The 26167-nt window shown below is 42.3% G+C and overlaps 5 protein-coding genes across 10 annotated transcripts in view; 1 reads left to right on the top strand and 4 right to left on the bottom strand.

Annotated features, from left to right (window-relative positions):
- Positions 1–6632, bottom strand: part of LOC139335550 (synaptotagmin-2-like) — a 57062-nt gene extending 50430 nt beyond the window's left edge. For 2 of the 4 annotated variants that reach the window (XM_070969195.1, XM_070969200.1), the window contains exons 1-2: positions 6411–6556; positions 6256–6320 (exon numbers count right to left, since the gene is read on the bottom strand). The gene's annotated coding sequence lies outside the window, so the exon portion shown is untranslated. Of the gene's footprint in view, positions 1–6255; positions 6321–6410 lie in introns of all 4 variants that reach the window. The other 2 variants (XM_070969197.1, XM_070969194.1) reach the window with 2 other exon arrangements.
- Positions 6633–7864: 1232 nt separating this feature from the next.
- LOC139335201 (ADP-ribose glycohydrolase OARD1-like) lies at positions 7865–9816 on the bottom strand. The gene is made up of 5 exons (XM_070968693.1): positions 9511–9816; positions 9186–9351; positions 8710–8768; positions 8483–8595; positions 7865–8323 (listed from the first exon to the last, which is right to left on the bottom strand). The coding sequence occupies exons 1-5, from the start codon at positions 9643–9645 to the stop codon at positions 8176–8178; spliced, it is 621 nt and encodes a 206-aa protein (XP_070824794.1). The 5' UTR covers positions 9646–9816; the 3' UTR covers positions 7865–8175.
- Positions 9817–10124: 308 nt separating this feature from the next.
- guca1b (guanylate cyclase activator 1B) lies at positions 10125–12498 on the bottom strand. The gene is made up of 4 exons (XM_070968282.1): positions 12046–12498; positions 11294–11443; positions 11027–11141; positions 10125–10894 (listed from the first exon to the last, which is right to left on the bottom strand). The coding sequence occupies exons 1-4, from the start codon at positions 12247–12249 to the stop codon at positions 10770–10772; spliced, it is 594 nt and encodes a 197-aa protein (XP_070824383.1). The 5' UTR covers positions 12250–12498; the 3' UTR covers positions 10125–10769.
- A 2268-nt stretch (positions 12499–14766) lies between these two features.
- LOC139334904 (serine/threonine-protein phosphatase 4 regulatory subunit 2-A-like) lies at positions 14767–20955 on the bottom strand. 2 transcript variants are annotated; one of them, XM_070968159.1, is made up of 9 exons: positions 20835–20954; positions 20058–20139; positions 19694–19864; positions 18969–19062; positions 18786–18823; positions 18574–18648; positions 18196–18345; positions 17684–17970; positions 14767–15991 (listed from the first exon to the last, which is right to left on the bottom strand). In XM_070968159.1, exons 1-9 carry the CDS (start codon positions 20866–20868, stop codon positions 15675–15677), a joined length of 1248 nt encoding a protein of 415 aa, XP_070824260.1. In that variant the 5' UTR covers positions 20869–20954; the 3' UTR covers positions 14767–15674. The 2 variants fall into 2 exon arrangements, with proteins under 2 accessions (XP_070824260.1, XP_070824261.1); XM_070968160.1 differs by lacking the exon at positions 18574–18648 and having other exon boundaries at positions 20835–20955.
- An 18-nt stretch (positions 20956–20973) lies between these two features.
- Positions 20974–25747, top strand: LOC139334905 (eukaryotic translation initiation factor 4E type 3-like). Of its 2 annotated transcripts, none has more exons than XM_070968161.1 (7): positions 20974–21507; positions 22436–22508; positions 23074–23168; positions 23266–23326; positions 23409–23475; positions 23630–23785; positions 23892–25747. In XM_070968161.1, the coding sequence occupies exons 1-7, from the start codon at positions 21347–21349 to the stop codon at positions 23936–23938; spliced, it is 660 nt and encodes a 219-aa protein (XP_070824262.1). In that variant the 5' UTR covers positions 20974–21346; the 3' UTR covers positions 23939–25747. The 2 variants fall into 2 exon arrangements, with proteins under 2 accessions (XP_070824262.1, XP_070824263.1); XM_070968162.1 differs by having other exon boundaries at positions 21349–21507; positions 23071–23168.
- The last annotated feature ends 420 nt before the right edge of the window (positions 25748–26167 follow it).

The following is a 26167-nucleotide window of genomic DNA, read 5'->3' as shown; positions in this document are numbered from 1 at the left end:
TGGGGGCTTCTACCTCCAAGGTTCAATTGTATCTGCCTCTTCTTGCACCTGATAATGTTGAGGTTGTAATTTAAGTGTGATTTTGTGGCTCTTGGGGGACTGGGATGAAATTGCCATCATTACTGGCTTCCACTCCGTGTATGGAGAGGCTCGGAGCCGACACAGGGTGCATTTCAAATGCCTCTGTGCAATCCCTCAGCCCTTTTGACAAGGACAGATCCCCGCAGTAGCTTTTGGCAGGCGCAGATCTCAACAAAGAGCGGCGCTGCTTTGAGCTAAAAATAAAAAAAGGAAAATAAAACACATCCAATACAACGGAAGGATGACACTGGAAAACACTGTTCTTATTCCACAAGCAGGCAGAGCTTCACCGTAAAGCAGCGAGGACGTGAAGGCCGGGCATGTCGCAGCACAAAAGACGTCAAGAACTCAGAACAGCTCCAGTGATGATGAGGTTAGGTGACAGGGGTGCAGGCGGAGCAGTGTGGTATAGATGTGGTCACCGGCCAGGCAGCATTGCCCTGGAGACGGAGGAGCAGGATGCTGAGCTCTGACAGCACCAAAGACAAACACACTCACATGAAAACCTGGATGCATTTCATACATGCCTCCATGAACATTTATTCACATCCCAGAGTGATCACCACAGACCCCGACTGCATCTTTGTCAAACACATGGCTGTACATGTGCACGCTTAAATACACATGCACGCTGCCTGCTGAAGAGGCAGATGTCTTCTAATGCAGGGAAAATAAAATAAAACTGAGGATAATAGACACTGTCTCCAAGAACGACGAGAAACCACAAAGCCTCCTGGACGCATGTGTCCAACCTCACCACATAGACGACCCTGAACCTCCAATCTGTGAAGAAGACGAGTGAAAGTAACAACAGCCTGCATAATAAAGCCACTCCTCCTCCTTCCTCGTGGTCCAATTCGGACAGACCGGATGAGAGTTACACCAGATGTGTCATATAGGAAACTGTTTGGCCACAAATTGGATGATTAACAGAGCCGTGCAGCCAGCACTGAGGCATTTGGCTGAGGTACACAGCTCAGTGGAGAGTGATTGGCTTTGAGGGCCGAGGGAGCAGATGGGACGGGGACACAGAGCTGGACCAAACGATCGACGGTGCCTCCTTGGTTTTCCATCAAAATATCACTTCCACACTCGTCTGTACCCAGGAGTGATTCCACACACACAAAAGAGGTAGCGCTGCTTCAAGCAGAGCTGCAGCGGCTTGTTCTTCCTGGCAAGTTATCTCCGCCTTTAGCTCCACCCTCTTAACATTAATTATGCAGCTCAATGCAGCACTCCGAATCCCTGCTGCAGCTCACCCACACTACAATATTCTACCGCTTTCTCCCACTCTCTCTGTCTCTGTCACACACACACACACACACACACACACACACACACACACACACACACACACACACACACACACACAGACAAACCACAGTGCTTCTCTCTTTTCCCCTTCATGATCACATTCTCAACTATCCACAGTGAAAAGCAGCATTTTCCTCCGAGCACCACCGTGTGAAGAGTGTGCTGCTGTAAGGACGAAACACATGACTGTAGCAAGTCCATGTGTTTTCAAGATATTTTGCACGGCTAGATGTTCTCCCACTTTTCTACTAAAGGCAGAAAATAACATGTGAAACGCAGGTTGGTAAAATATTCAATCTATTTCGAAACAACTACTTTCTATCTGATCTTCCAAGAGAAGTTACAATTTTTCCAGCAATAATTCAAACATCTGACACATTTGATGTGAATGAATGCATTTACATTCACTGCGAGTTGGATTACTACCTTCAGTTGCAGCGTGACTCACTGCCAGCACACATTTTTTTGCCTTATCATTGTCAAAGCCTGGTGCTGATTTCATTGCATATCAGAAGCAAACACGGCGTGATGTGCTGAGGCAAACACACTTAGCAGCTCAAACACCTGTCTGGCGAGGTGTAATTGACTCGGCTGCTCCTGAACGCAGCGAGAGACACAATCAGACCTTGTCACAGGAGTCCACCCAACGCAATGTGAATCAGCCACATCAGCAAAGCATGGAACATACAAAGAGGGGAAGCTCTCACGCTTCAGCCGTCCGCCGCCTCCCCCCGGGCAGGCAGTGGGACGGAAACGTAGCAACTGTTTATGGAAGCGGAAACGAGCTTCTCCTTCGTTTCCTAGAGCTTTCACATGATTACGATTCATCTCACATCTGCATGCATGTGTCTGTGTCCTCGCGTGTGTGTGTGTGTGACACAGAGAGATAAAGATAGACAGAGAGAGTGCTGCTTGTCCGGCCAAAAGCTGGATAATTAAACCAACAGAAGTTAAGTGTGAGGCTATCCTGTGTGAGTCATGGATGCATACTGCACACTGCCTCACTTTCAACTGTTTAATTTCATTTTTTTTTTTTTTCTACCAGGTGAGCTCACATCAGACAAGGTCTTAGCAGCTATTCATGGGGTCATCAGTTCTTACTCACCACGCAGGGCATCATCAACATAATGTCAAGCCACAGGCATACAGTGCAAACGGCAGCTATTTAAGGGCACGTGTTGTTTGTCTCCCTATTGTTGCCATTTCAATAAGTTCAATAAAGTGTCTGTCTGTGTTTGCAAAGATGCTACCCCTGGAACAAAAGCAAACAGCGAGGCAGATGTTCCTAATGAGCAAAACATGGCCAGGCAAGGTGCTATGATTCAGCTGGTATCGGGTGAAGTGACTGTGTTCTGTGCTTACATAATCCAGGGGGAGCGTGAAGTGACTGCTCCCTCTCTCTACATGACAATGCGCTGGCAGGCACAGATCGGCTGTTCTGTCGCGAACGCTGCCTTTCTCATCGCTCCTTAAAAATGTGCGCATCATCAGATGTCCAGCATGCACAACGGCGGGTCAGAAGCCGTTTGTGAGGTTGCTGCTCATCAGCAGGCAGCCCTCTGTGCTGTGCAGCTCTGCTGCTGCAGGGGTCTTTTCAGTGCATGGAACCGGATGGTGAGCAGAGAACACAGCGGGGGCTGGGCACTGCAATGTACTGCAGTGCTCGTAGCTCTGCTATGCACACCCACTCTCTTCCATTCTTGCTCTGCCTCTGACAATCTCTCAATCTCTCGCACTATCTCTCGCCCTCTCTCGCACATACTCGTTTCATTTGTCTTGCCTTCCTCTCTTCACTGTCCTCTCATTGCTTTTGTCCTTTTCATCCCCATTTTTCTCCACGCTCTTAAAGATGACTGTAATCCGTGCGTCCAACACCATCTCTTCTGTTCTTCGGTTAAACTGTCCAGCTCTCCGTCACTCACATGCACACTAGCATGCACACTTGGAAACAGGTTTACACAAATGCATAAATAAATACATCCTGCAACCTTCCCTCGGAGAGGATGATGAAGTGGACTCTTCCTGCTTATGGAGAGGGCACACACACACACACACACACACACACACACACACACACACACACACACATTCACTGTCCTTTTGACACTACACTGTATTTACCACAGTGTCTTTCCAGTATCCCCAAGCGGGTCTGCTCACGTTCAATATCTGCACTGTTTCATCTACACAGCCCAATAACACTATTTCGGGTTGTTTGGTGAGTTTTACAGTACAGCACCTCTTCTCGTCCTGACATGGAGAGTTTGGGGATTGTTGCTAACTGTAGTATGTGACAGTGACAGCCACTGAACGCTCCACTATATTGCATTTACCATCAATTATAGGGACACACTAAACAGAGGGCATCGAACACGGAGCATGAGCAATGACGAGCCCAACAGCTGCTCCCTTCCTCCAAAAAACCCACAAATCTTAGAAAAAGTTGCATCTCTCATATGCATAGATAAAAATAGACAACACAAGGATCTTGCACTTGGCCGGGGCTGTTTATGTTGTGCAGGATGATTCAAGAAGCTGCTAAAAGACTGAATTATACTGATGTGCATTTAAAACAGCCATTTTATCAAATAGTCAACTCTCCTCCATCTCTCGCATTCTGCCTCTACTTTAAAGAGGGACACTGGCTAATTCTTGGGAACAGTGAGGGGTCTCATTTCCGTTTGCCATTAGAGGAATGAGGTTTCTGATCATTGGTATCTAAATGAGTTTCTCAGTGCGCCGGCTGTGTCCTGCGGAGACACTTTCCTGGTCGCTCTCAACCATGACATGAAACAGAACACTTTGTGACAGCAGGGGTCTTCACTGTACGAGCTGCAGACATTGCATGTTCTACATTTTCTGCTCACAGATGTAACATAAAACTATGTCTTTCACCACCTCCTCAACTGTCTTTAATTTGATTTCTGGGAAACATAACTAGCTACTAGCCACCATCAGAGGGTATAATGTATTATTTCTGCTCTTCTTAAAATATTTTCCTTCGGATTTGGCGTTCTCACCGAAATATTTCCATGTAACAAGCAGATGTCAAAGCTGAATGATTCTGCTGCTGCAGTCAGTTTCATCCCACAGTTTGATGTGTCACTCTGAGCTTTGCAGCGAAAGAGGAAGGTAGAGCAAAAACCACAGAGCTGACACTCCCACCTGGAGCACACAGCGCTAATACAGGTAGACAACGACCGCGGTTTGAAAAGGAAACAGCTGGGACGCGAGTTTTCAGCACCTCTGCAAAAGCATGGCTCTCTTCAAGGCGGGCTGTGGTCTAAAAAAAGGAGACGTGCATGAATAATGAAAAGTGTTTGCTCCGTGTCTTTAACTGAGAGGGAAAAAGAATGGATGAGCCCAGCCAAGTGCAATATAAAACAGAGAGATGGAAATGCGAATAAACAGACAATTTATCAGGCCATTGAAATAGACACGGTTTAAACACTGGTTTGCCTCAAAGACCGTGAAGGAGGCACCTGTGAAAAGCCTTTGCTCTGAACTCTGTCCATGGTGCTGAAAGGAGTTAACGTTTCCTTCCCAGCCCTCTCCTTATCCCCTCTTATAACTCAGTGTTGAATAATTGAAACGTTATTTAAAAGCAATTACTGGGATCAGTGATTCTGGTCAGGATCAAGCATGTCTTGGGCTTCTATCGACTATCTGAGGGTCGAAAGAGGCCTTTCTTCTAAGTTGGATGAAAAACACTGGCGCAGTCTGTCCTCTTTATCCTGTCTGACAACGTTTTCCAGCGTGCCCACACAAAACACACTAAGTCCATCCATATTTCCTCCCATTCTGCAGCAGGCCAGCGTTCACAGACATGTTCGGCAGAGAAAACACACAGTGCCCACTGCTGGACAGTATCGTATCTCCATTCACAAACGATGAAGGTCAGATTTCAAAAAAAAAAAAAAAAAAAAAAAAAAGACAGTGGGATGTAATAAATAAACAGTGAATGTGTTTAAAGCTGTTTATGAATTCATAGTAAAAAAAAAAACCAATATGTGTTAAGGTAAAACTCTCTGTCCTTAAAAACAAAGAAAGCTTCACTTCCCTTTGATGTTTGTGCTCATTTTTACAATGAACCATGAACCATATTTTGTACAAACACTCCAGAGAAGGTACACAGACACCATCATACTATTTTTTCCGCTTCTTTGGCACGCTGTTGTCAGCAAGCCGAGTTCACCCAATCAGAGAGCCTACTTTTTGCTGCAGGCTCTGACTGAAAGAAGTCCCAGAACAGCGGATAAACAAAACAAAAACTCATCACCAGGCTCAAACGCTATCAGGGCCAATTCAATCTGTTATCTAAGCAAACCCCGGTGACACCCAGAAGACACAGCGAGAGCATGCGCGACAACACTGGGCACGCTCAGCTTATCAGCGTGCACTGAATGTGCAGCATAAGGGACGAAACTTTGCCCTTATCCCAACCAGGGATGATAAATAAGTTCCACTGGAGGCAGTCCTTTTAGAAAGCTGGAAGATGCTTTAAGTAGCTCTGCCTGCAACTGGCTGGATGCTGAGGCAGCTCCACTCAGGGAGGTAATGGGATACTGCAGCACTAGAGAACCGTGTGCACATAAACTTGCCTAGAAGCATCAGGGAGTCCCGCACTAACCTTCCCCCTCCCTCCCTTCCTCTGCATTTCCCTCTTCTCCTCTGTCAAGCCTTTATCATGTAAAGAAACGTCAAAGTAAAAATCCATGTGCATATCTAAATGTAAAGACACGTGAAAGGCTGAAAAGAGGGCAGATGAGGCAGAAGACGCGCTGACAAAGAACACAAAAACAACTTCAGAAGTGCAGAGAGCCAGCGCGCCTGCAGCAGGAGGAGATGGCAGCTGCTTACCTTCTGTGCAGGTTTGCTCTCCTCTGGACACCAAGCTCTTCCCCTTCTCCACAGGCTCCGAGTCACTTTGAGATAGAGAGAAAAAGAGTCAATCTTCTCTTACTTTCTCTTATTTCCAGTTTCAGAATGAATAAGTCACAGCCCTGTAGACACACCTTCACTCTGTCCTCCTGGAAACTCTAGCACATATACACACACAGACACCCATTCAAATGCACCCCCGGACTGGAGTACACAAATTGATAAAGATCTGCTCAGAGGAGGGATAAAAACTACACACACTCACACACACTGCAGTTTTTTTTTCCCTTCCTCTTGCCCACTCGCTCTGCTGCTTTTTTTCCCCTGCTGTCTTTTCCCTGCACTGCCTCCTGATTGGCTAAGCTGCTCTTCAATAACATAAGCTCTCTTCTTTAATTGGAAGGGGGCCAGTTGTGTGGTGCACCAGAAGCCCTCCCGCCCTGCTCATCTCTCTCTTCCTCTCTCTCTCCTTTTTTTTCCCTCTTTTTCCCTAAGTGCTAGTGGAGAAGAATGCTGAGCTCTGCAATTTCATACGCATCGAGCAAAGAAAAAAAAGGAATGGAGGACAGAGGGAGGAGGAGGGGGCGCAGAGAGAAAGGGAGCGAGAATGGGGGAGAGCATCGGTGGGGGAATCAGTGGACCGCAGTGGGACAAGCAGAAGCTGCCTGGAAACAAAGAGACAGGGGCTGCGAGGTTGGGCGAGGGCAGATTTGGACACACGGTCTCACGCGCTGCAGCGTGTTGAGGTGTGACAGGTGACGGAGGGAGATTTCCCTGCACTCACTGCAGCGAGGCTAGGTGGCTCTGCTGCAGTGTGGAGTCTAATTGCCAGGCAAGAGGGGGGATGGGAAGGGAGGAGGAGGAGGAGGAGGAGGAAGAGGAGGAGAGAGTGGGGGTTGGTTGCACTGATGCTGAAGTACAGTCTTCCAGCCAGCCAGGATGTATGGGGTGAAATGGGCAGGCAGCTGCAGCGTACAGCCGTTAATGCCTTCTCCTCATGAATCATTGAAGGTGGCCCAAAGACGGCCAGAGGATCACAGGCTGCTGCTCAGACAGTCTCGCTGCTACTGAGGTTTATTTTAAGTCCTCACACCTGAAGCACACGTCCTCACATTATTAAATGGAGCCCCCTTTAGTTCAAGTATTTCACCCAACTAACATAATGGGCTGCTTTGAATGGAGATTGGGTCGCGTTAGCTCTCTGCCCCCCCACTTCAGTTTCATGATGCGTTAAAAGGCTCTCCCATCCTGGAGAAAATGGATGTGTGGGATTGACTTTGTGGTGTCAGGTTCCCCCGCCCCTTTCTTTTGGCTTACATCTGGTACCTCCAACGTGCTCCGGCTGCTTTAAAGTACAATACCCGAGCAGATCAATACTGGCTCACACGATACCTCGACCATCTGCAGAGGCTACAATGAGCACTCTAGATGTTGTATGATGCCCACAGACATGTGCAAATACACTGTTTGCTCAATCAACAATGTAATTGTCTGATGGATGAATGGGAAAATGAAGAGATACCTGGTATTTCAGGCTCAGTGCAGCTGGTTTAAATGCTGTCAAACCAGAAAAGACAGGTGGACAAATCCCAGAAACATCTGGATTTATTAATAAAACTAGATCAGGCAGTTTTGGAAGCAAATAGCTGACAACTGATGATTGCTTAAGTGACTGCAGATCCAAATTATCAATGGCAGGTAGAAATATGTCTAATGTGTCACCTGTATGCAGAAGTTCATGAGGGTTCGGTTGACTTCTTGTGTAAAAGAAAGAAAATTTATTTCCATTTAATCCGCAACAACAGTTACACTGAAAAAAAATTATCATATGGCCACATATTGTGGGAAAAATACAGTAAAGTGCATAAACAACATTATTACAGCCAAGTTTTGTATCAATCATCTGCGCCAGTTCTCCTTCATCACTGTGGTCTCCGCTCTCACGGGCAGGCTGTAGACTGTGATGGAGATGTTTGTGTGTTTGAACACCTGTTCCAGGATCACCGACACTTTGTCCCACACCAGTCGATCGAGGCCACAACCGATACTGTCAGAGAGAGAGCGAGAGAGAGAGAGAGAAAAACATTCTGTTAACTGTAACAGTAACATCATCAACACGAGTCCGGTCACGTTTCGAGCAAGTGAGCGTGTCCTTCCTGAACCTGGTTTGATGAAGCATCATTAAATGACTGGAAAGGCTACAAACCGAGGCATTGAGATTCTTGTAACTCCATTTAGTTCACAGTGTGACTTCATGTCCTCCAGGCTCCGTCTCAGGCTGTCATAGGTCGGTTTCTGGCAAGCCTTTTTCTTTGTGATCTGCAACATGATGATAACAACAGCAACAGGAGAGCAATAACAGAGATATTAACTACAGTGTTTTTTGAAAATTTACATAGGGAACAATTGTAATTCAATGTTTTATATTTTTACCAGATAGTAGACAAAACGTCCGTCTCTTTTCAGCACAGCACACTGTCCCGTCAGCTTTTCTGTTTGGATGACAAAAGACAATGTCGACATCAGAATCAGACGCAGTACAAAAACCTCAAAGACAATGGTTTTTAAAGCCTCTTAAACCACACATTAAACCTGTGTAGCAAAGAGCTGTTCTAACCCTCAGATGTTTATCTTTAATTCTGGTGGAGATCCTTATATTTATTATGAGGAGGAATTTTGGATAAATGTGTAGGAAATGATGGATCAGACATAATTTTCATGTGATGGGATGATCGAGCCATACACGCATCCATTCTTTTGTTTCGGCGCAGAATAAGATGATTTTTCCTGCTGCAAATGCAGGTTTTTAATAGACTTCAGCTGAAAACAACACTGCTTTCCGGGAATCAGTAGCCCTGATATAAGACAGTTTCACTCCAGATGAATTTTTAATAGAAAGTCTGACTCACTCTGTGCCTTTAACTCCTCTACCCCTTTGAACCTCTGTTTGAACAGCACTGCTATGCCTGCCCCCATGCGGCAGTCCTCACTGATGCAGTGGGCCAAAGCCTCGTCCTCGGAGCAGGAGAACAGATTCCCAGTGACATAATTCAGTCTACGGCTGTCTTCTGCAGGCTGGCCAGGAGGGGGCAGCATTACACCGTGTGAGGAACCGTAATGAAAACAGGAAATAAACACTTATGTTTAACAAGGCAAACTACGATAGACGCACCAATTTTCACTCATGTAAAACCAAAAACAGAAAACATTTTCCCCTCTAAATGTAAGCTTTACCTTTATTTTGCCAGAGATGACTGTTTTCTCAAGTTTAGACGACATTGACAACAGTGGCTGTCGGACTTGTCCGTTGAGTTTACAAGGCGTTCCCAGTCGCGAACACACACTGAAACAACGAAGGACTACCGGCATTCAACTTCTGCTAAAGAAAGTTAGCTAGCATATCATGCGACAGTTAAGTGTCTCGTATAGCTTACAAACAGCTGACAGCAGATAGTTGCCTCGATGCTAACTGCAGGGTACTCTGCAAAAGCTCAGTGGGTGGTTTCGTTTGCAGCAGGATTTTTCAAACAGGAACTGGCCACGTGATCTTTCTATCCTCTCGCGAGAGAAAACGAAAAACAACACACCGACCAAAACCTAATTTATTTGAACAAAACATTTTTCTTTGAATATTCATAAATAAACCTCAAACCTACCATGAACTAACCTTTAGTTCAAAACTGTGAAATTGTCTTGATATGTGTCATTAATACATGGTTTTAAAATGTGATATCTATGAATGCAGTCGCCTTTGAAATTGTACTAATTGTCTTTTTCACGCATTACTCCATCATTTATGTCATGCAGTTTGTCAGATTTCTATTAAACACAACAGGCAATGTGACATCTTTGTGTGAAATTCATTTAATGGTTTTATTGTTTTGTACCCTTCAAACCCTCAGTGGTGTTTTTATTTATTCTGTTTTATTAGGACTCTACCCAGGTTCAAGTTGGGCCAAGGTATGATGGGAATAACAAGTGAAGTCTCCCGGCTGAGTGCAACAATGAAAATTATAAAGTTAAGTGCAAAAAAATTATCAGGGAGTGAGAAAAATCTCATTGTGTGGATGACCTCACACGGTCCTGAGAAGAGGTCTAATCATCCCAAATTATAAGTGACACCAGTAACACCTCTCTGTGGTACACCATATTTGTGTTGGGGCTTTAAGTATGTTTATTGAGTAATTTTTATGCTCATTTTATGACACAAAACAGAAAATACAGTCAGCAGCATGTTATGTCTGCAGCATCTCTAAAATACAGACATATGAACAGACCTACAGAACCACTGATCGCTATAAATGAGGTCAAGACTACTGTTGTATCTAATCTAATAAACAGGTGGCCCTTTTGAAAGCAAAATATAGCAGTACCATGCCAGGATGGCTGTTGTCTTGTTTTATATACATATGAACTAGATACAAAATGACAACGTGATTGGTCACACATGAAGGATGTGTGTATGAGACACATTGACAGTCCATGCTCCAGCCTTAAAAGTCAGCACTGCGTCTTCGAACGTCCATCCAGTCCCCGGGGTTGACGTCCATCTGCAGCATCTTCATCACCCACTTGTCCTTCCGCGCCCCATCAATGAACTCATCCAGGGAGAGCTCGCCTAAGTGACAAGAGGCAGTCAGACACACCTTTACATTAACACTCCACAAGGCCATTAAAACAGCTTAACGCAGACTTTTTTAGTCATTCATGAATCATTTTAAGTTTCCGGTAAACTGTTACAAACACTCACCGTCTCCATTTTCATCTACCAGCTCAAATATCCGGTCAACCACTTGGTCTGGGGTCAGCAGATTGCATTCTTCATCCAGCTCTCCGTGGCAGGCTTTCTTCAGTCGATAGATAGACTGAGAGTGACAGGAAAGTATGTCAGAAGGACTCTCGCACTGGTCACAGTTCATTACAGCCCACTGACCTATCTTGAAATATTCTTTAAAATGCTTTGAAAGCTTTAAACATCAACAGTTGCATAAAGTTACAGTATAAAAGCAAATATTACCTCGACAATTTCAAGAAGCTCTGTTTTATCAATGCATCCGCTCCCATCTTTATCATACATTTTGAATGTCCATTTAAGCTTATGTTCCAGTTTACCCCTCAGGACTAAGTTCAAGGCTGCCACATACTCCAGAAAATCAATGGTGTTGTCCTGCCAACGTGAAGAAAAAGAGTTTAAAGTGTTATGAAGAGACACTTAGACAGTTTATGAGCAAAAACTTTCTTAACTTTGTCTGTATTGAAATATACTAGACAGAATACAAAGACTCTTCTTACTAGAAATAAAAAAAATGGGCTGCAACTAACAATTATTTTCTCAATTAATTATTAAAATCTTCCAGAAAATAGTAAAAAAAAAAAAAAAAAAGCCCATTATAGTTTTCCAGAGTCAGACTCTGGGAAATTGACATGGCCAAATTGCTTTTTTTTTTTGACTGACATTCAGATAAAATGTTCAGTTACTTTTACAGAGGATGTGGAAAACCAGCAAATATTCTCATTTCAGAAGCTGGAAGCCGTTTTGGGGTAGTTTTGCCTGACTTACCCAAATAATTAACGAGCAAAATTCTCATTGCAGTTGAGTAATTAAGTAATCAGCAAATTGTTTCCAGCTCTAAAACATGAACTGCCATTGTCTCAAAAGCTGCCAATTAACAGATCTTCACTGTTACTGTGCAAAGTGTGGTGTCCACACTATGACGAGACAAATGACTGTAAAGCTGAAACTTCCACACAACAGAAGCTTGTACTTACGCCGTTCTTGTCAAAAGCTCGAAACATGTTTTCAATGTAATCTGCGGCCTCTTTGTTCTCAGTAACTCCAAAAAAGCTCTTGAACTCGTGCATGAAGAGCGTTCCACTCGGGCATTCCACAACAAATTTTTTGTACCATTCCTGCAGCTCTGCCACATCAATTTCCTTGTCGGGGTCGCTCTCCTCGCTCAGGCGCTGACCCATTGTGAAAGTTTATCCTTCGACTCTCCAAAGGCTGAAACTGTTTCTTACATTACATGAAACCGTTTGACCTGGGTGACTCTTTTAAAGCTCCCCTCTACATTAGAAAATCCACAAACGTTAGTCCTCAATCAGTGAAGCAAACTTTGTGCAAATCAGCAAAGAACTAAATGATCAAAATGGCGTTTTGTCCACACAGGCTGAACCGTTATTGGCCTCTCTATTGCAGCAAATCGTATCTGAAAGTGAGGATGAGGCACGGACCATTATGGATCACATGACTAGGGATTACAAATTGACACTTGTCAAAATCAATCAGCTCACAGACAGATGCTGAGAGGATTTCTTTTTGGCCCTGCTTCTATCTACCCTAAACAAACAAAAGTACATGCTAACTCTGTAGAAACACACTTGCTAATAATAATTTTAAGTACCTCTATGGTATAATAGACCTTTCATTAGCAATGTAGCTATTATGCTGTATGAATACATGTTTGCATGGTATGACTTAATGTACTTATGTGTGTGTGTGTGTGTGTGTGTGTGTGTGTGTGTGTGTGTGTGTGTGTGTGTGTGTGTGTGTGTGTGTGTGTGTGTGTGTGTGTGTGTGTGTAAAGGCAAAACATGCAAAGGTAAACTCAGGATTAATGTCTGTATGTCAGTGTCCAGTTAAGTGACTACAAAGCAGAAATTGTCAGAATAATGAAAAGATGCTATCTGTTGCATTATGGGAACTGTAGTATGGGAACTTAGTGTTTCTGGAAAAGCTTCACTCATTCTAGCCAATAAAAATGAGGATGTCTGAGGCGTTGCATCTTAGATTTTGACAGATCTTTGTCAGTCTGTCTCTTCTGAGCCCCCAAACTCTATGGGAGTGGAATGCTAAATCGCAGTGATGTGCCCTTTTCAGTAATCTTTCCCAGTATTCCCGAAGCCCCTGACCAGTCCGATGATTCATGCAGGCCAAGTGTTGAGTCATCCGCAAGAGCTCTGACCTTCAGGTTATTTACTGCCACTCTGATTACTATTTACATGCTTCAGTCTCACTGAAGCCTATAATAAATGTGTTGTCGCTAAATTCACTAATGAGGGACAATTACGTTGCACCAAGAGGGCAATCGTATATAGGAAGTGGATGAAAACATCTAGCAAGCTTACAGCCTTATTTGAGTATTGTGAAGTGGAGCAGTCCATGGAATATTGGAAATAACTGTATGTTTTCATAGTGTAAGTGTCAGTCAGTTAGTGCTAACTATAGCCATTGTTTACAGGTGACAGCCTGGTCCAGTACCTTCCTGGTCCATGATATGTGCTGACAACAGGGATAGTGATAATCTTAGCTTAGAAGTGTCAAGGATACCTGCAGTGTCACTGGATGTTATCCGCACAAGATTAAAGTGATTCATACCCTATCTTCCTACACAAGAGCTATTTTAAGTCTCACCCACATTTTCCTCCAATCATCTTATGTTATTTATCTGTACCCAGGGCGGGTCTGGTTTAGATTCTGTACCCATGGCTCACTTGCATTGACAGGGCGGGTCCCACGTAACTTCCACTCGTGTGTCGTCTCTGTAACACTGCTACTTCCTCTACTGCTGTGGCTCAGTAAAATAACTGAATGTTTGCCATGTTCACCGTGCAGGTTTGACATGTTAGCATCAATCACTTGCTAATAAGCACTGAACAACAAAGTTCAGCTGAGGCTGAAGGGAATATGCAGGTATTTGGTGATAAACCTGCATGAAATTTTGGCCAGATGATGGCACTAAATGAAGAGTCAGGAGATGCAAAGCATTACAACTGCTGTGTGTACATTTGTCAAGATATTTCAATAAAAAAAAACTTAAAGGTCAACCTCATGGAGATGCCAGTGGGAAAAGTCAGCTGGGAACCATTAATGCGTGCATCAAGTTTAACTGCAATCCATCTCACATTTGTTCACTCACTCTGAACCACAAATGTCAACCTCATGACAGCCCTAGAGGAAAAGCAAGGGGTTCAGTAAGTCAGTGGTATTCTTCCTCTGGTGATCATGAATGACTGTAAAAGATTTCATAGAAATCCATCAGGGAGTTATGGAGAAATCTCATAATCTCAATATTTCTACATAAAGTGTTTAAAAACAAGACCATAAACAAGCATGCTAATGCTGGAAATGTAGTGTAGAGTAGTATGTGAAGCATGTTAGCTTACTAACGTTAAATACTGAATGGCTAATAATGAAGTATGCTGGCAGATGTTGGAATGTCAACATGTGAATGTTAGGGTGTATCATTAGCATTAGCATATTATGCCCCATTAAATGTCCAGTATGCAGGATTTAAGGATTTTTGATACCACAGAGGAGGGTGAGCCAAGGGGTATTTGTTTTGTTGCAATCTGCAACCTTGCTGCTGATCCTTTAAAGTCAAAGTACAGCTAAAGACAGAAATCAGGTGATTAGTTTCAGAGGTGTACGGTCATGAACTTTCATTGGCCCTTGCGTCGGGTGTTGAACTCAAAAAGAAAAACTTCCTTCGAATTTACAGAGCGTACTACACTTTAACTTTGCATTTATTGCTTTCCATGAATACTACGATACAAGCTCAAGCATTCAATTTCCAGCAATTATCAGTTCTACGAAGGCAGTGGACATGTATTACAAGTCTACAAAAACTGATTTACTTACACATATTGTAAAAATCCAAGCTATCAAAAGGGACATTTGTACAACCAAGGTGAAACAAACAGAAAGTGAAAATGTACTTTGTGTTCAGCTGACAGATTAAAATGCAGAAACTGCCACTCTTCAACCAAACAACTTGTGTGTTTATGTACTTCATACAATGAAAAAGCAAAACTGTGACATTTTCCACATCCTTCAAGGGCTTAATGCAAACAAGTGCAATATAATGTTAATAAGAAATACATTTTACTGTATGTGCTTCATAGAAAAAGAAATCTGTGAAGTGTCGCTTCACATTCTCAATGGCATGTGTCCTCATTCAGCTGGTGAGACACACATTCACCAGCAAGAGAGTCAAAACATCTAAGCTTAGGCCAAAACTCAAACTGTCAAATGACTCTTTTTGGAAATTCATGCCAAATAAACTAATGAAATTATTGAATACATCAGTTATCAAGGTTACATTATAATGCTCAGATATAAAAATTAGGAAAAAAGATTAGAAAAACTTTTAGTCAACAGTGAAAAAAAGCAGAGTCTCCATATCTTCTTTAAATCATTTCCTTCCAGTTTAAAGACCAGGCCACGTGTGGCCTTGAGTAGTTGACACTGAAGCGGACAAAAAGATTCTTCTGTGAGGAATCTGGAGGTCCACATCGCTCCTGGTCCTGAAGTCTAGAGGTCCACAGTGCTACAGATATACCCTTGGTGTGGTATCATACAGTGTAAAAAAAAGTCTGTTGGCAGGCTGGGACTCAAGTTAGTCATGTTCCCCTGGCTCTAGTGCAGTCTTTGCACTGTTTGAATTGTCAGTGCTGCCCTCTGTTGACAAGTCAGGTGAATTACTAGAAGAGGGGACCTGCTTGTCACTGGGTAGGCCGTCTCCATCGCTGCTGCTGCTGCTGCTGCTGCTGCTGCTGCGTTCTCCATCTTCCTGCTCAGAGCTCGTACTCTTCTCCGATGGAGCAGCCAGCTCAGGTTGATGCTCAGTGCTGTCGCTCTCCAGACTGTGGACGTTCCCCCTCTCAGACGAGTCTTCTACCCTTTCAGAAGGCTCTGTCTGTGTGCTGCTGGGCTCTGAGGACCAACGTGGACAACATTAGGGCTGCAACCACCGATTAGTTTCCTTACAGAATAATATGGATATTCATTTATTTATAAAATGTCTGAATATAGTGAAAAATACCCATGACAAATTCCCAAAACGACGTTTGTCCAACCAGACCAAAAGCTAAATATATTCACTTCACTAAGATAAAAGACCAAAGAAACAAACAAACAAAAAAAACATACACACTCAATACAATTAATTAACTGTCAAAATATGTTGTTGAATAATGTTTCATGGTTGAATAGCAAGGAGTCTGGAAGTGTTGACTAAAATATTCAAGACTATCTTTACTTTTGGGCCTTTGAAGCTGAGTGCATAAGCTGAAAGACCAATGTTATGAAATGAGGGGAAAAAATCTTGGAAATTGGCAAGTAGCAGCCTGAGGGAGATAATAAGGGCTTATTTGTGCTCTGGTAGTCCAACATTAAACCAGGAGATTTCTGAAGCAATTTAAGAGTTTAAGACAAACTTCAAAGTCGGAATAGAAACCTAAAAATAAGCTTTGGGTCACAGTTCGTTAGCAGCTTTATTGATGAGAATCAAGCGAATCTGTTTCATCAGATGTGTGAGACGACTGTTAAATGCAGCTGAATCATAGCCCGCTAAGTGAAAGGGCCTCAATATTCTTCAAACAGAGTGTTTTTCAGATCGTCTGACGGCGTCTGAAACCCCCTCCTCTCACACTTTTCTGACAATGGAGCTGGGAGGGTGGCTGCGCTCATCTATTTTTGTTAGTTTGCTGTTTAGTTTTGGAAACAGACATTGTGACAAACATGACCGCGGCGCTCAGTGATTGGTCGGGTGTTCAGAGGAGTCAAACTTCACTCTCAAGCTCTTGCTTCTCACAACTCTGTCGCTTTCAGGGCGTACAACAAACCGCAACACCACAAATGCCTTTGACGAAAGACTGTCTGAAAATGTGTGTACTTATCCCAAATTGTTCAATTCACTGCACTGAGACGAAGCACACAAAAGACAAAATTCTTGGAAGGAGATCAGGGAGGCAGTGGGACGCAGCCTAGAGGAGGCTACGATGGCAGGTCTTTTTTCCGACCTTCAACTGTGGCTAGTCTGCATGAGTATAGACATTTTAGATGTGGCTGGATGACAGGTCACACACAGGGGTGGACAGTGACATTTACTTGAGTACTGCACTTAAGTTCATTTTTCCAATATACGTGCAGTATAAACAGTCACAGCAAACTCCTCCAACGCTGGTCTGTTAAGTTCAAAGTGCTTGCTATATTTTTTGAGCAGTTCTGTTTGAACTTGGGAGAGGTAATGATGGTTATAGATAGTTGGCAGATACAGATGATGATTGCTCACCACCAGAGCACCCAGGGATTTATCTGAAGTCCATGTTTGAGATTTTTGAAATGAAGATTCATATTGTTTTTAATGTTTGCTCTGTTTACCGCACACAACGAAAGTCTTTTGCATATGTTTGCATATCCACACGCAAATTTTTAGGTTCACTTGTGTAAGCTTTATGATGGCAATAGCAGCCAAGGAAGACATTTGTATGATTCATTTCAGTGTCTTTGCAGACTGCTTGGAAAAGGTTCACCTAAGCTACAGCATAGCTCTCTGTATATGAAGTCACCACACACTGACACTCAAACACACCTCAGCCTAAGTGAAGATGGGTTAATACTTACCATGACCCTCTGAAATAGGTGTGTCACAAGATGTTCCGCTTTCGTACTCTGGACTGCAGGAGTCTTTTGAAGACTCCAGTGTCTCTGACAAGCTCTCCGATCCTTTACAAGATGACTCATTTTCTTCTTTTTCTGTTTTATCCTCTTTCTTTTCATCAAACTTGAGCCTCTTGACCTCGTGCTTGTCAGCATCAGAATCCTGCTCCTCCTCCTCCTCTTCCTCCTCAGGGTGTTTGTTCTTTATCCCGCTGTTTGGTGTATTTTCACCTTCTGCTGACAAGGAATCACTACAGAAATGACAGACGTACGGAATCAGTCCATCAAATCATATCCTCGAGATCAAAGCGATGAATAGTTCATATGTTTTCCTTTAAATAATGTAGTCTTGAGAAGATCTGCTTATGGAGGAAATGTCTGGGCTTGACACATATTATCAGTGCCCTGGCATTTTTAATAAAAAATATTTAGTGGGCTCACTCAGTTTACTCATGTAAAACATTTAATTCAATTACCTGATACGGTGTTCCGCCACCTCCTCTGTGGTTGGCTCTGGCTCTTTACTGACAGGACAGTCAGGGAGCCCGTTGGTCGAAAGCGAGTGACAGCTTGACAGCTTTGGTCTGTTGAGCTGTTTTGGCGTGCCCGGCCCATTTACATTTCGACTGCAAAAAAAAAAGAAAACAACCATTTCTTACACGACTTACTTCACAAGATGGCAAATCAGCAGAACTACTACCACCCAAACGGACAGGCAAGACAGAACTGCCCTTAATATAGCCTTGCTGGTTTTTGGATATTTGGCTTTAAACTAATTCAACTTTCCACTTGCTGGTGTATGAGGCAATTTTAGATTTGCGGAAGTCAATCACTGACAAGTCTGTGGCTCCCACCTGTCAGAATATAGAGTAGAGTTACCAGGAAACATCACTCCATTCATTCTGTTTACACTGGATGCCCCATTTTTCCTTTGAAAGAAGTAGAAAGGCATGGCTGTTAATTGTAACTTTGTATGTGTGACTGAATAAGCAAATTCAAGGGAGCTTTCATAATACTGCAGCCAGCAGAGCAAGGGGTGCAAAAGCTGAACTGGTGGTGTACTTACTCTGACGTGGGGTAGACACAGCTGACCACCATTACGTTCTGCAATACATAAACAATATTATCAGAATCCAATTTAAAGCCATGGAAAGTATGTTTAAAACAACATTAATCAGTATTGTTTATCTTGAGTGAAAACATTACAGTTTGTGGACTTCGACATAAAGTAGTGCAGTGTGGTGTTCACCTTCTCCAAACCCATAAGAAACTTGTCTGTTCCTGTATAGTTGCGCTTGGGGTCCGTAAGGAGTTCGCATAGACGCTGGATGGTGAATGGGATTCTGGAAAAGTTGTCAAGAGACATATTTAGGATTAGCCACACATAGCTGTCTCACAGCTTAAACACTTGCCAAACCTGGCAACACTGGAGGTAAAAACTCAGATTAATATGGACAGATCTGGTCAACCCTCATCAAAGCTGGTCACACAAGTTCTGACATGAATGATGATTAATCATGATTGTTTGTCAACATACTGCTCCTTGCAGTATGTTGTTTTTATGGTATTTAATATTTTTTTATAATCTGTACAAATGTACATATACATAGTTTTTCTATTCTGTACACTTTTTTTGTTTTGGCACCTTTATGCCACTGTGCTCGCTCTTTGTAATACTTGCTGGCTGTAACGATTGAATTTCCCTGCTGAGGGGTCATTAAAGTCTTATCTTACCTTATCTTACCTTATCTTATGTTTTTGGGAGAGCCACATGCAAAACATTAAGTACAATACATTTGCAACTGGAGGAAATAACACGACTCTGGCAGATACAAATGAATACCAGTAAAAGAAAAATGAACACTAAAGATGCTGTGGACAGATATTGAGTGATACAAGGAACTGAACTGCCACGTTATTTCGTTTTGCACATAGGGTTACTTTGCGCAGCGGCTTATTATCGGCTTTACTCACCCGTTGTAACCATCCACTATTTTTAAGATCCTCGTCTTCATCTCTTCAAAGGGAACATAGTCTACATTGGGATTATGTGGTCCTCTTTGTTCTGGTGCTGAAGCGTGGAAGTCATCCATGACTTTTTCCAACTTAAACATGAAGTACGTTTTCAACTGCGACCACGGGATCCTGGAAGATATTGGAGATGTAGGTCTGCATGTCATACACACAAAAGAGTGAAAAGTCTTGGAAGACATATTTACACAAACACTAAAAGGATGAGAAACATGTTCGCCAAGCCAAACTTTATTTGCAGGAAAAGGATTCTACATTTATATCACAGTCATAATTGCTGCGTGTGAAGATCTGTAGGACTACTCACATTGGCTGCCCTGTCTTGGCAACATGACACAAGAATTGCTCCAGAGCAGGACAGCTCTCTTTCTTGCCTTTCTTCTCAAAATCTGTGAATGCCCACATGAAAAACAGTAGAAGTCATTTACAAGTAATAACGTTAATAATCCAAACAGCACACATAATCTGACCCAAACCAAACAATGTTTGAATGTGCATTAACCCAGAAGCATATAATGCTTAGAATAAAGTTTTCTGTAAATAATGACGTTATTCTGGAAAAATGTTCAGCCCAGTTAAGCGTCTGGCTACTCCTGGCACATTAGTTGTATATTAGCAATAATTAAGCGATTGCAAAGTGTCGATTATCGGCTGTGCCAAGTGAAAATGTGCTCAACAAGTAAGAAAACAAGTTAGTAGCTGCATTATAGAACGGCCAAACACCAGCTTCAGTTATGCTAACAGTAAAGTTCTTGGAAAAGTTAGTAAGTTAGCATGCTTATTGCGACGTTACCGAGCTAGCTATTTACAAAATCTCGACCAGCGCGGAAAATAAATGGGTCGAAAGTGTAAAATGTAACTCGAGGTAACTCCTCTCTTGTTTACAATAACACAAAACTAGCTAGGCCAACCATAAACAGATCAGAATGTCCCTGTGTGGCTCTTCCAAACGACAGTAAGCTATGTTACGGTAACGTGCGTAACGTAGTTACCAAACATTACACATTTTGTTGTAGGCAGCAAAACAAATGTCAAAGCCCTTCGAGAATAATGAGTCATCCATATAGATAACTGTAAATATTGCCTTGAATTGCTTCCAATAACGCGTCGATGTCCATAGCTGTGTCCAGTCACAGGCAGGAAATACTCGCTAGTTAGCAGTAGCAGGTAGCAACCCAACAAAGCTGCTAGCAGTGACGACTGCGCATGCCTGACATGACGTCATATTTGCGGAAGATGCTTTTCAGACCAACCTGGGATAAACAGAACAAAGCATTTGAATCCCACTGTAAACGGGAACGGAACAACTAGCCAAAGTTGAAATATTGTGTGCTCTTATTGCCGAAACAGTTGTATTTTCTATTAAAGTACGCGCAGACATCAGTGACAGAAACTTCTGGATCGCTCTGTTGAGCTGTAGATGCCGCAGGCAGTCAGCGGGCGTCATCGTTTTTTCTGTTGTTGTGACGGCGCAGACCGGTGAAGCCACCAATGAGTCAGCAGCTGATCGGGGTTAATTTTACCTAACGAACCCATATATATCGAAACGGCCCCGGTGGAGGCATCTGTGTTTTTACGAAGTTTCCAGAGCTAACAATGGCAGTTCCTGTGGCTGCGTTACAGCTGAGCACATCATCCAGCCCGGCTCTGCTGGAGCACAACATTCACATCAGCGACAGAGATTTGGGAAGGATTTCAAGTAACGATGAAAACGGCACTCTGCCTTTACATTCTCCCTGGACTTTCTGGCTTGACAGGTAAGACACTGTTTGGGTAATTTTTTTCCTCTCCTTCGCTGCATTATTAATCTCCAGCCAGTGTCAAGGAGGTGAACTGACCTTTCAGTGAGAACAAAGAAGCGGGATGACGACTTTATCGGGCCTGACTCAGGTCAACCCACATATCGTTATAGTCGCCTTAAACCGCGACGTGGGGACTCGTTGTCATAATAAATCACAGATAAACAACATTACACCAAAGCCTGCCTGTCAGTGGTGTTGATGCGGCTTTTCTGCCAACTTGTTTTCTCTCTGACCTACATACGCGAGTCCTCCACTTGCATGGATCTTAAAATAAACAAAAGGGCGTAATTATGACCAGTCGCTCACCAGAATAACTCCACTGGCTTTCAGAAAAACTCAGTTCGAGTTCATCTTCAGCCTTCACGTGTGTGTTTTTGTGGGCACAGGTGTTATTCTTCAAAACTTGTTGAGTCATTGCACATGTGTGTGTCACCATTGTTCAGTGCAGCAGCTTTTTTTTTTTTTTTTTGGATGGATTGAAACTTGTGCAGGTCAGACTTGCTATAATTGTTTATATACGTTTTATAAGTATAGTATGCATGTTATCAGAGTGATTTCAGAGCTAATCTCAAGCAATCACAAGTGTCAGTGAGTTGCACAAGCCTTATCATGCGCTGTGTGTACAAATCAGAGAGTGCTGTGTTCAAATGAGGTCAGCGTTGTTGACTGTTTACTGCCTTATTTGTCATCTGACCCCCTCCACCACCACCCCCACCGACCTGTCTGCTCAGAGGGCATCTCACTGAAACATGTCTGAGTGACTGGCAGAAATGTGTGTCGAACATGTCACATTATAACACCTGGGGTCTTTGCAAGCTTGAGATTTTTAAAGAGACAAATAAAATCAATGGAATTTAATTAAAATTCTGTATTTGTTTTCCAGATCTCTACCAGGAACGACTGCAGCCGAATGTGAGTCAAACCTGAAGAAAATCTACACTGTAGAGACCATCCAGGTAAGATGCTTTACACTCTTGGTGCAAGAGCTCCAAGCTCCAGCATGTTCGGTTTGTGCAACTTACAAGTTTCCTTATTTACACTCAAATCAAGATTTGCTCTCTGATGTCTCTGTACTTGAAGATACATATGATGCAGGCTTCAGTAGTAGCACTAACACTGGCAGCCTCCCTGCAGGTCACGATACAGGTCGAACCTGATGTGTGTCATTATGTGCTATGCCTTACTAATAAAGACTTTAGCAAGCTGCAGACCATATGTTAAAACACGTCTGTTGACATAGAAATGTGATATATAATTATATATCATAGGGGTTATGGCAAAATACGCTATATGTTAAATATGCCTCTGTGAAACTACAAGCACATCTGTGTTGCATAAGGATTCATAAATCAGGATTTTATTGTGTGCGCGTGTGTAGCAATGAGGAAAAGACCTTTGACAGTGATTTGCTACACCGTAACGAATTGAAACTTTAATAAGGCCAACCATCTGTACTCCCTGTTCCAGTTAGTAGCGCAATAAAATAACCTGTTTCCTCTGTTCACCTTGGCACTGGAGTAGAACTTTTGGAGAGTTTACAACAACATACCCGGCGTCTCCAGCTTGCCACTGCGATGTAGCTATCATCTAATGAGAGGAGAAAGAAAACCACTCTGGTAGGTTTGAATTTAAGATTAATGCACACGTGAGACCGTCGTATTTTAAGCCTTTTCAAACTGGTTTGTGTAATGTCGCCTGCTGGTTTGCACACAGGGAAGAAGAAAGCAATGCTAAAGGCGGTGTTTGGAAAATGAAAGTACCCAAAGAATGCACTGTAAGTGATATCATCAGTAGAAATATGTATTATTTTCTTATGAATTATTTGCAATTTAACAAATTTGTCCTCATATTTGCAGTCTGTTGTGTGGAAGGAGTTGCTGTTGGCTACTATTGGAGAACAGTTCAGTGACTATTGTGCCTCAGGTAAATTTCTTGGTTGAGTTGTGTGAAAATGCATTGGTTTTAGCTACAGGAAATAATTGCCTTTAAAAAAAATCAAAGCGGCATTGGTTTAATATTTCCATGATACTGAAAGAATGAAATGCATCAATGTCAGTCTCTGCTGCTGTTCTTGCAGATGATGAAGTAGTCGGCGTCAGCGTCAGTGTAAGAGACAGAGAGGATGTCTTTCAGGTCTGGAACGGAAATGCTTCTTGTGCTAACGAGTCAAACATCTTGGGAAGGATCCATGAGCTCCTTCCACAAATACCTTTTAAAGCAGTGTTTTACAAACGTGAGTATTTTCTGGGAATATGAACAATGATATGTCATGGTTTTAAAAATGCATTCACAGTGGCACCATGAAATGTGAGTAATTGTTCTTTTTGCTTGTGTTTCAGCACACGAGGAGCACCACGCCTTTGAAGGAGGTCGATCTAGACATTAGAGCCCTTCAGATATACGTGTTTTTTGGCTTATGAACGTGTTTCGGATCATATTGGGGCACATTTTGGTGCATTTTGCTTAATGTGTCATTTTAATTACCTCAAAATGTAGCCCATGTATTATGACTCTCAATTGATGGAATTTCCCGTCTTCTGAGCACTACAATCATTCATCACAGCATCCAAAATACTTTTATTTCAGTCAAAAGGAAAAACCATTTTGCTTTACTTTATCTATGGCAGTGTTTGTATGTTTTTATACTGCAACATTTTGCAAAACCAAAAATGGCAGATCATGTACAGTCAGATTTTTTAGACGTATTCTAGCATATTTTGTGCAGTTTCCTGAGCACAGAGCTTGGTCTTTGAATTAAATCTCATTTTTGGATCTAAGAGGAGGCCTAGATCTGCAAACTTGCATCATAACAATACATAACGAAGCTTTTCTAGTCAGCTTTTTTCTCTGTTTTTGTATGTCCCAGCCAAAATACTGTTGCCTATACTGGAGGACATAAAAGTGTAGTTGCTGTAATGCTAATATGAGCAGAAAATTGCACATTCTTGTTTTTATTTTCTTCTTTGGGATATTGTGAGAGGAATATGTTCTTGTTACAATAAAATGACCTCAGTACATAATACATTATGAGTAGATGCTGAGAAATATATGCAATCATTTCTATTCTGTAGAATCTGCAGCGATGTGGTTGTCATTTTGTTTAAGCATCTGTCCTAAATCAAGCACTTTGTTTCTTACTGTGTGACAGTCCCTCCAGGGTTATATGGAGTTGTGACAACCGAGACCAAATCCACTTTGGTTTTGTGTCACCTTTTCTGATGAAGTCTAAAGCTGTTTTCATTGATTTTGTTTTGGGTTTCTTTTTTTTCTGCTTGTAATTGTAACTTAGAAGTGTAGATGTGTTGAAATTATATGTTTTTTTTAATGTGTTCATATGACCTATGAGAAAATGATGTGGCCCCAGAAAAATGATCAACACTAAATAAATAACACACAGAAATGTAACACCAGGAGGGACCCCAAAAATGATATTGCTCTAAATTTAGCTTTTCCTCAAGGGACTGCTTTGGACCTGTTTTAGTGTGTTTGTACAAATCGTGGGTTTTTGTTGACGTGATGCGAGCACTGCAGCAGGGTCAAATCTGTATGAAACAAGGTAATCAGAGGTGGCTTACTACTGCTGCACCAAAACAATGTCAGTTTCTTTCAAACCCATTGTTTTTTTGTGGTCTTATGATGTAAAAGGCTCTATTTGTATTACTGAGAATCATAATCATGTTAGGAAAATGTTGAAATTTAGGAAGTTGAACCATTAATGCACCTTTGTGTGTTTGTGTGTGCTGGAGCGCATGTGTGAGGGAGTGAGATTGACTATTTGAGTACTACCATGACACTTAGACAAGTGAGGTTATTTCTGTGTAGCTATGGAGTATGCATTGAAAGACTGCTGCTATGATCAAGTTAGCTGTTTCTGCTAAAGAAAAGAGGGGGTAGTTTTCAGACCACCGACTTTGCCAAACTTGCTTTATTGTCCCTTTATTCTTCTGTTGTTCATGTAATAATGTTGAAAGCACATACTGTAGGAAGAGAATTACAATACTGTACAATTGCACATTCACAGTTGACCACTCACTTCAGATCTCAGACTTTGTAACTGATTGTTGATCTTGGATGGTGCCTTGTGTTTACCAGCAGTTTAGAATGTCGTCTGTGTTCAGCATGTTGGACTTGTATAAAGTCATGTTTGTCTGTTAGTTTTACACATGTTTGAGAAATAAAGAGGCCTAAACTTTCACCTTTTTACTGCTCGGAAAACCTTCCAAATGTGTCATGAGAATGTCAACATTGCATTGAACTTAAAAAAGCCATATTACATTGCAGCTTTTAGACCTTTTTTTAAAAAAAAAAAAAAAAGAGAGAGAGAAAGGATTGTCAGCCTGTTCTTTGGCAGAAAATCCCACCAACGTCTGCTGTCAGATTCAAAGATGCATAAATTTGATCATTTTTAATTTCCACGAGGCAGACATTTGCCAAATATCATGATTAATATTTAATATAATGTGGTAATGTTGGTTACTCGTAGCATTAATTATAAACTCACTGTACTGTACTCTCGTTACTGAGTTAAAGCATGGCCACAGCTTCTACATGAGTGGGTCTGCTTTACTGCCAGCTTCAAAAGTAGGACAAGTGAACACTGACAACAAACGTGATG

The sequence above is a fragment of the Chaetodon trifascialis genome, chromosome 8 (assembly GCF_039877785.1).
Source record: "Chaetodon trifascialis isolate fChaTrf1 chromosome 8, fChaTrf1.hap1, whole genome shotgun sequence".
In the NCBI taxonomy this organism is placed as follows: Eukaryota; Metazoa; Chordata; class Actinopteri; order Chaetodontiformes; family Chaetodontidae; genus Chaetodon; species Chaetodon trifascialis.
This window is presented reverse-complemented; position numbering and strand designations above follow the sequence as displayed.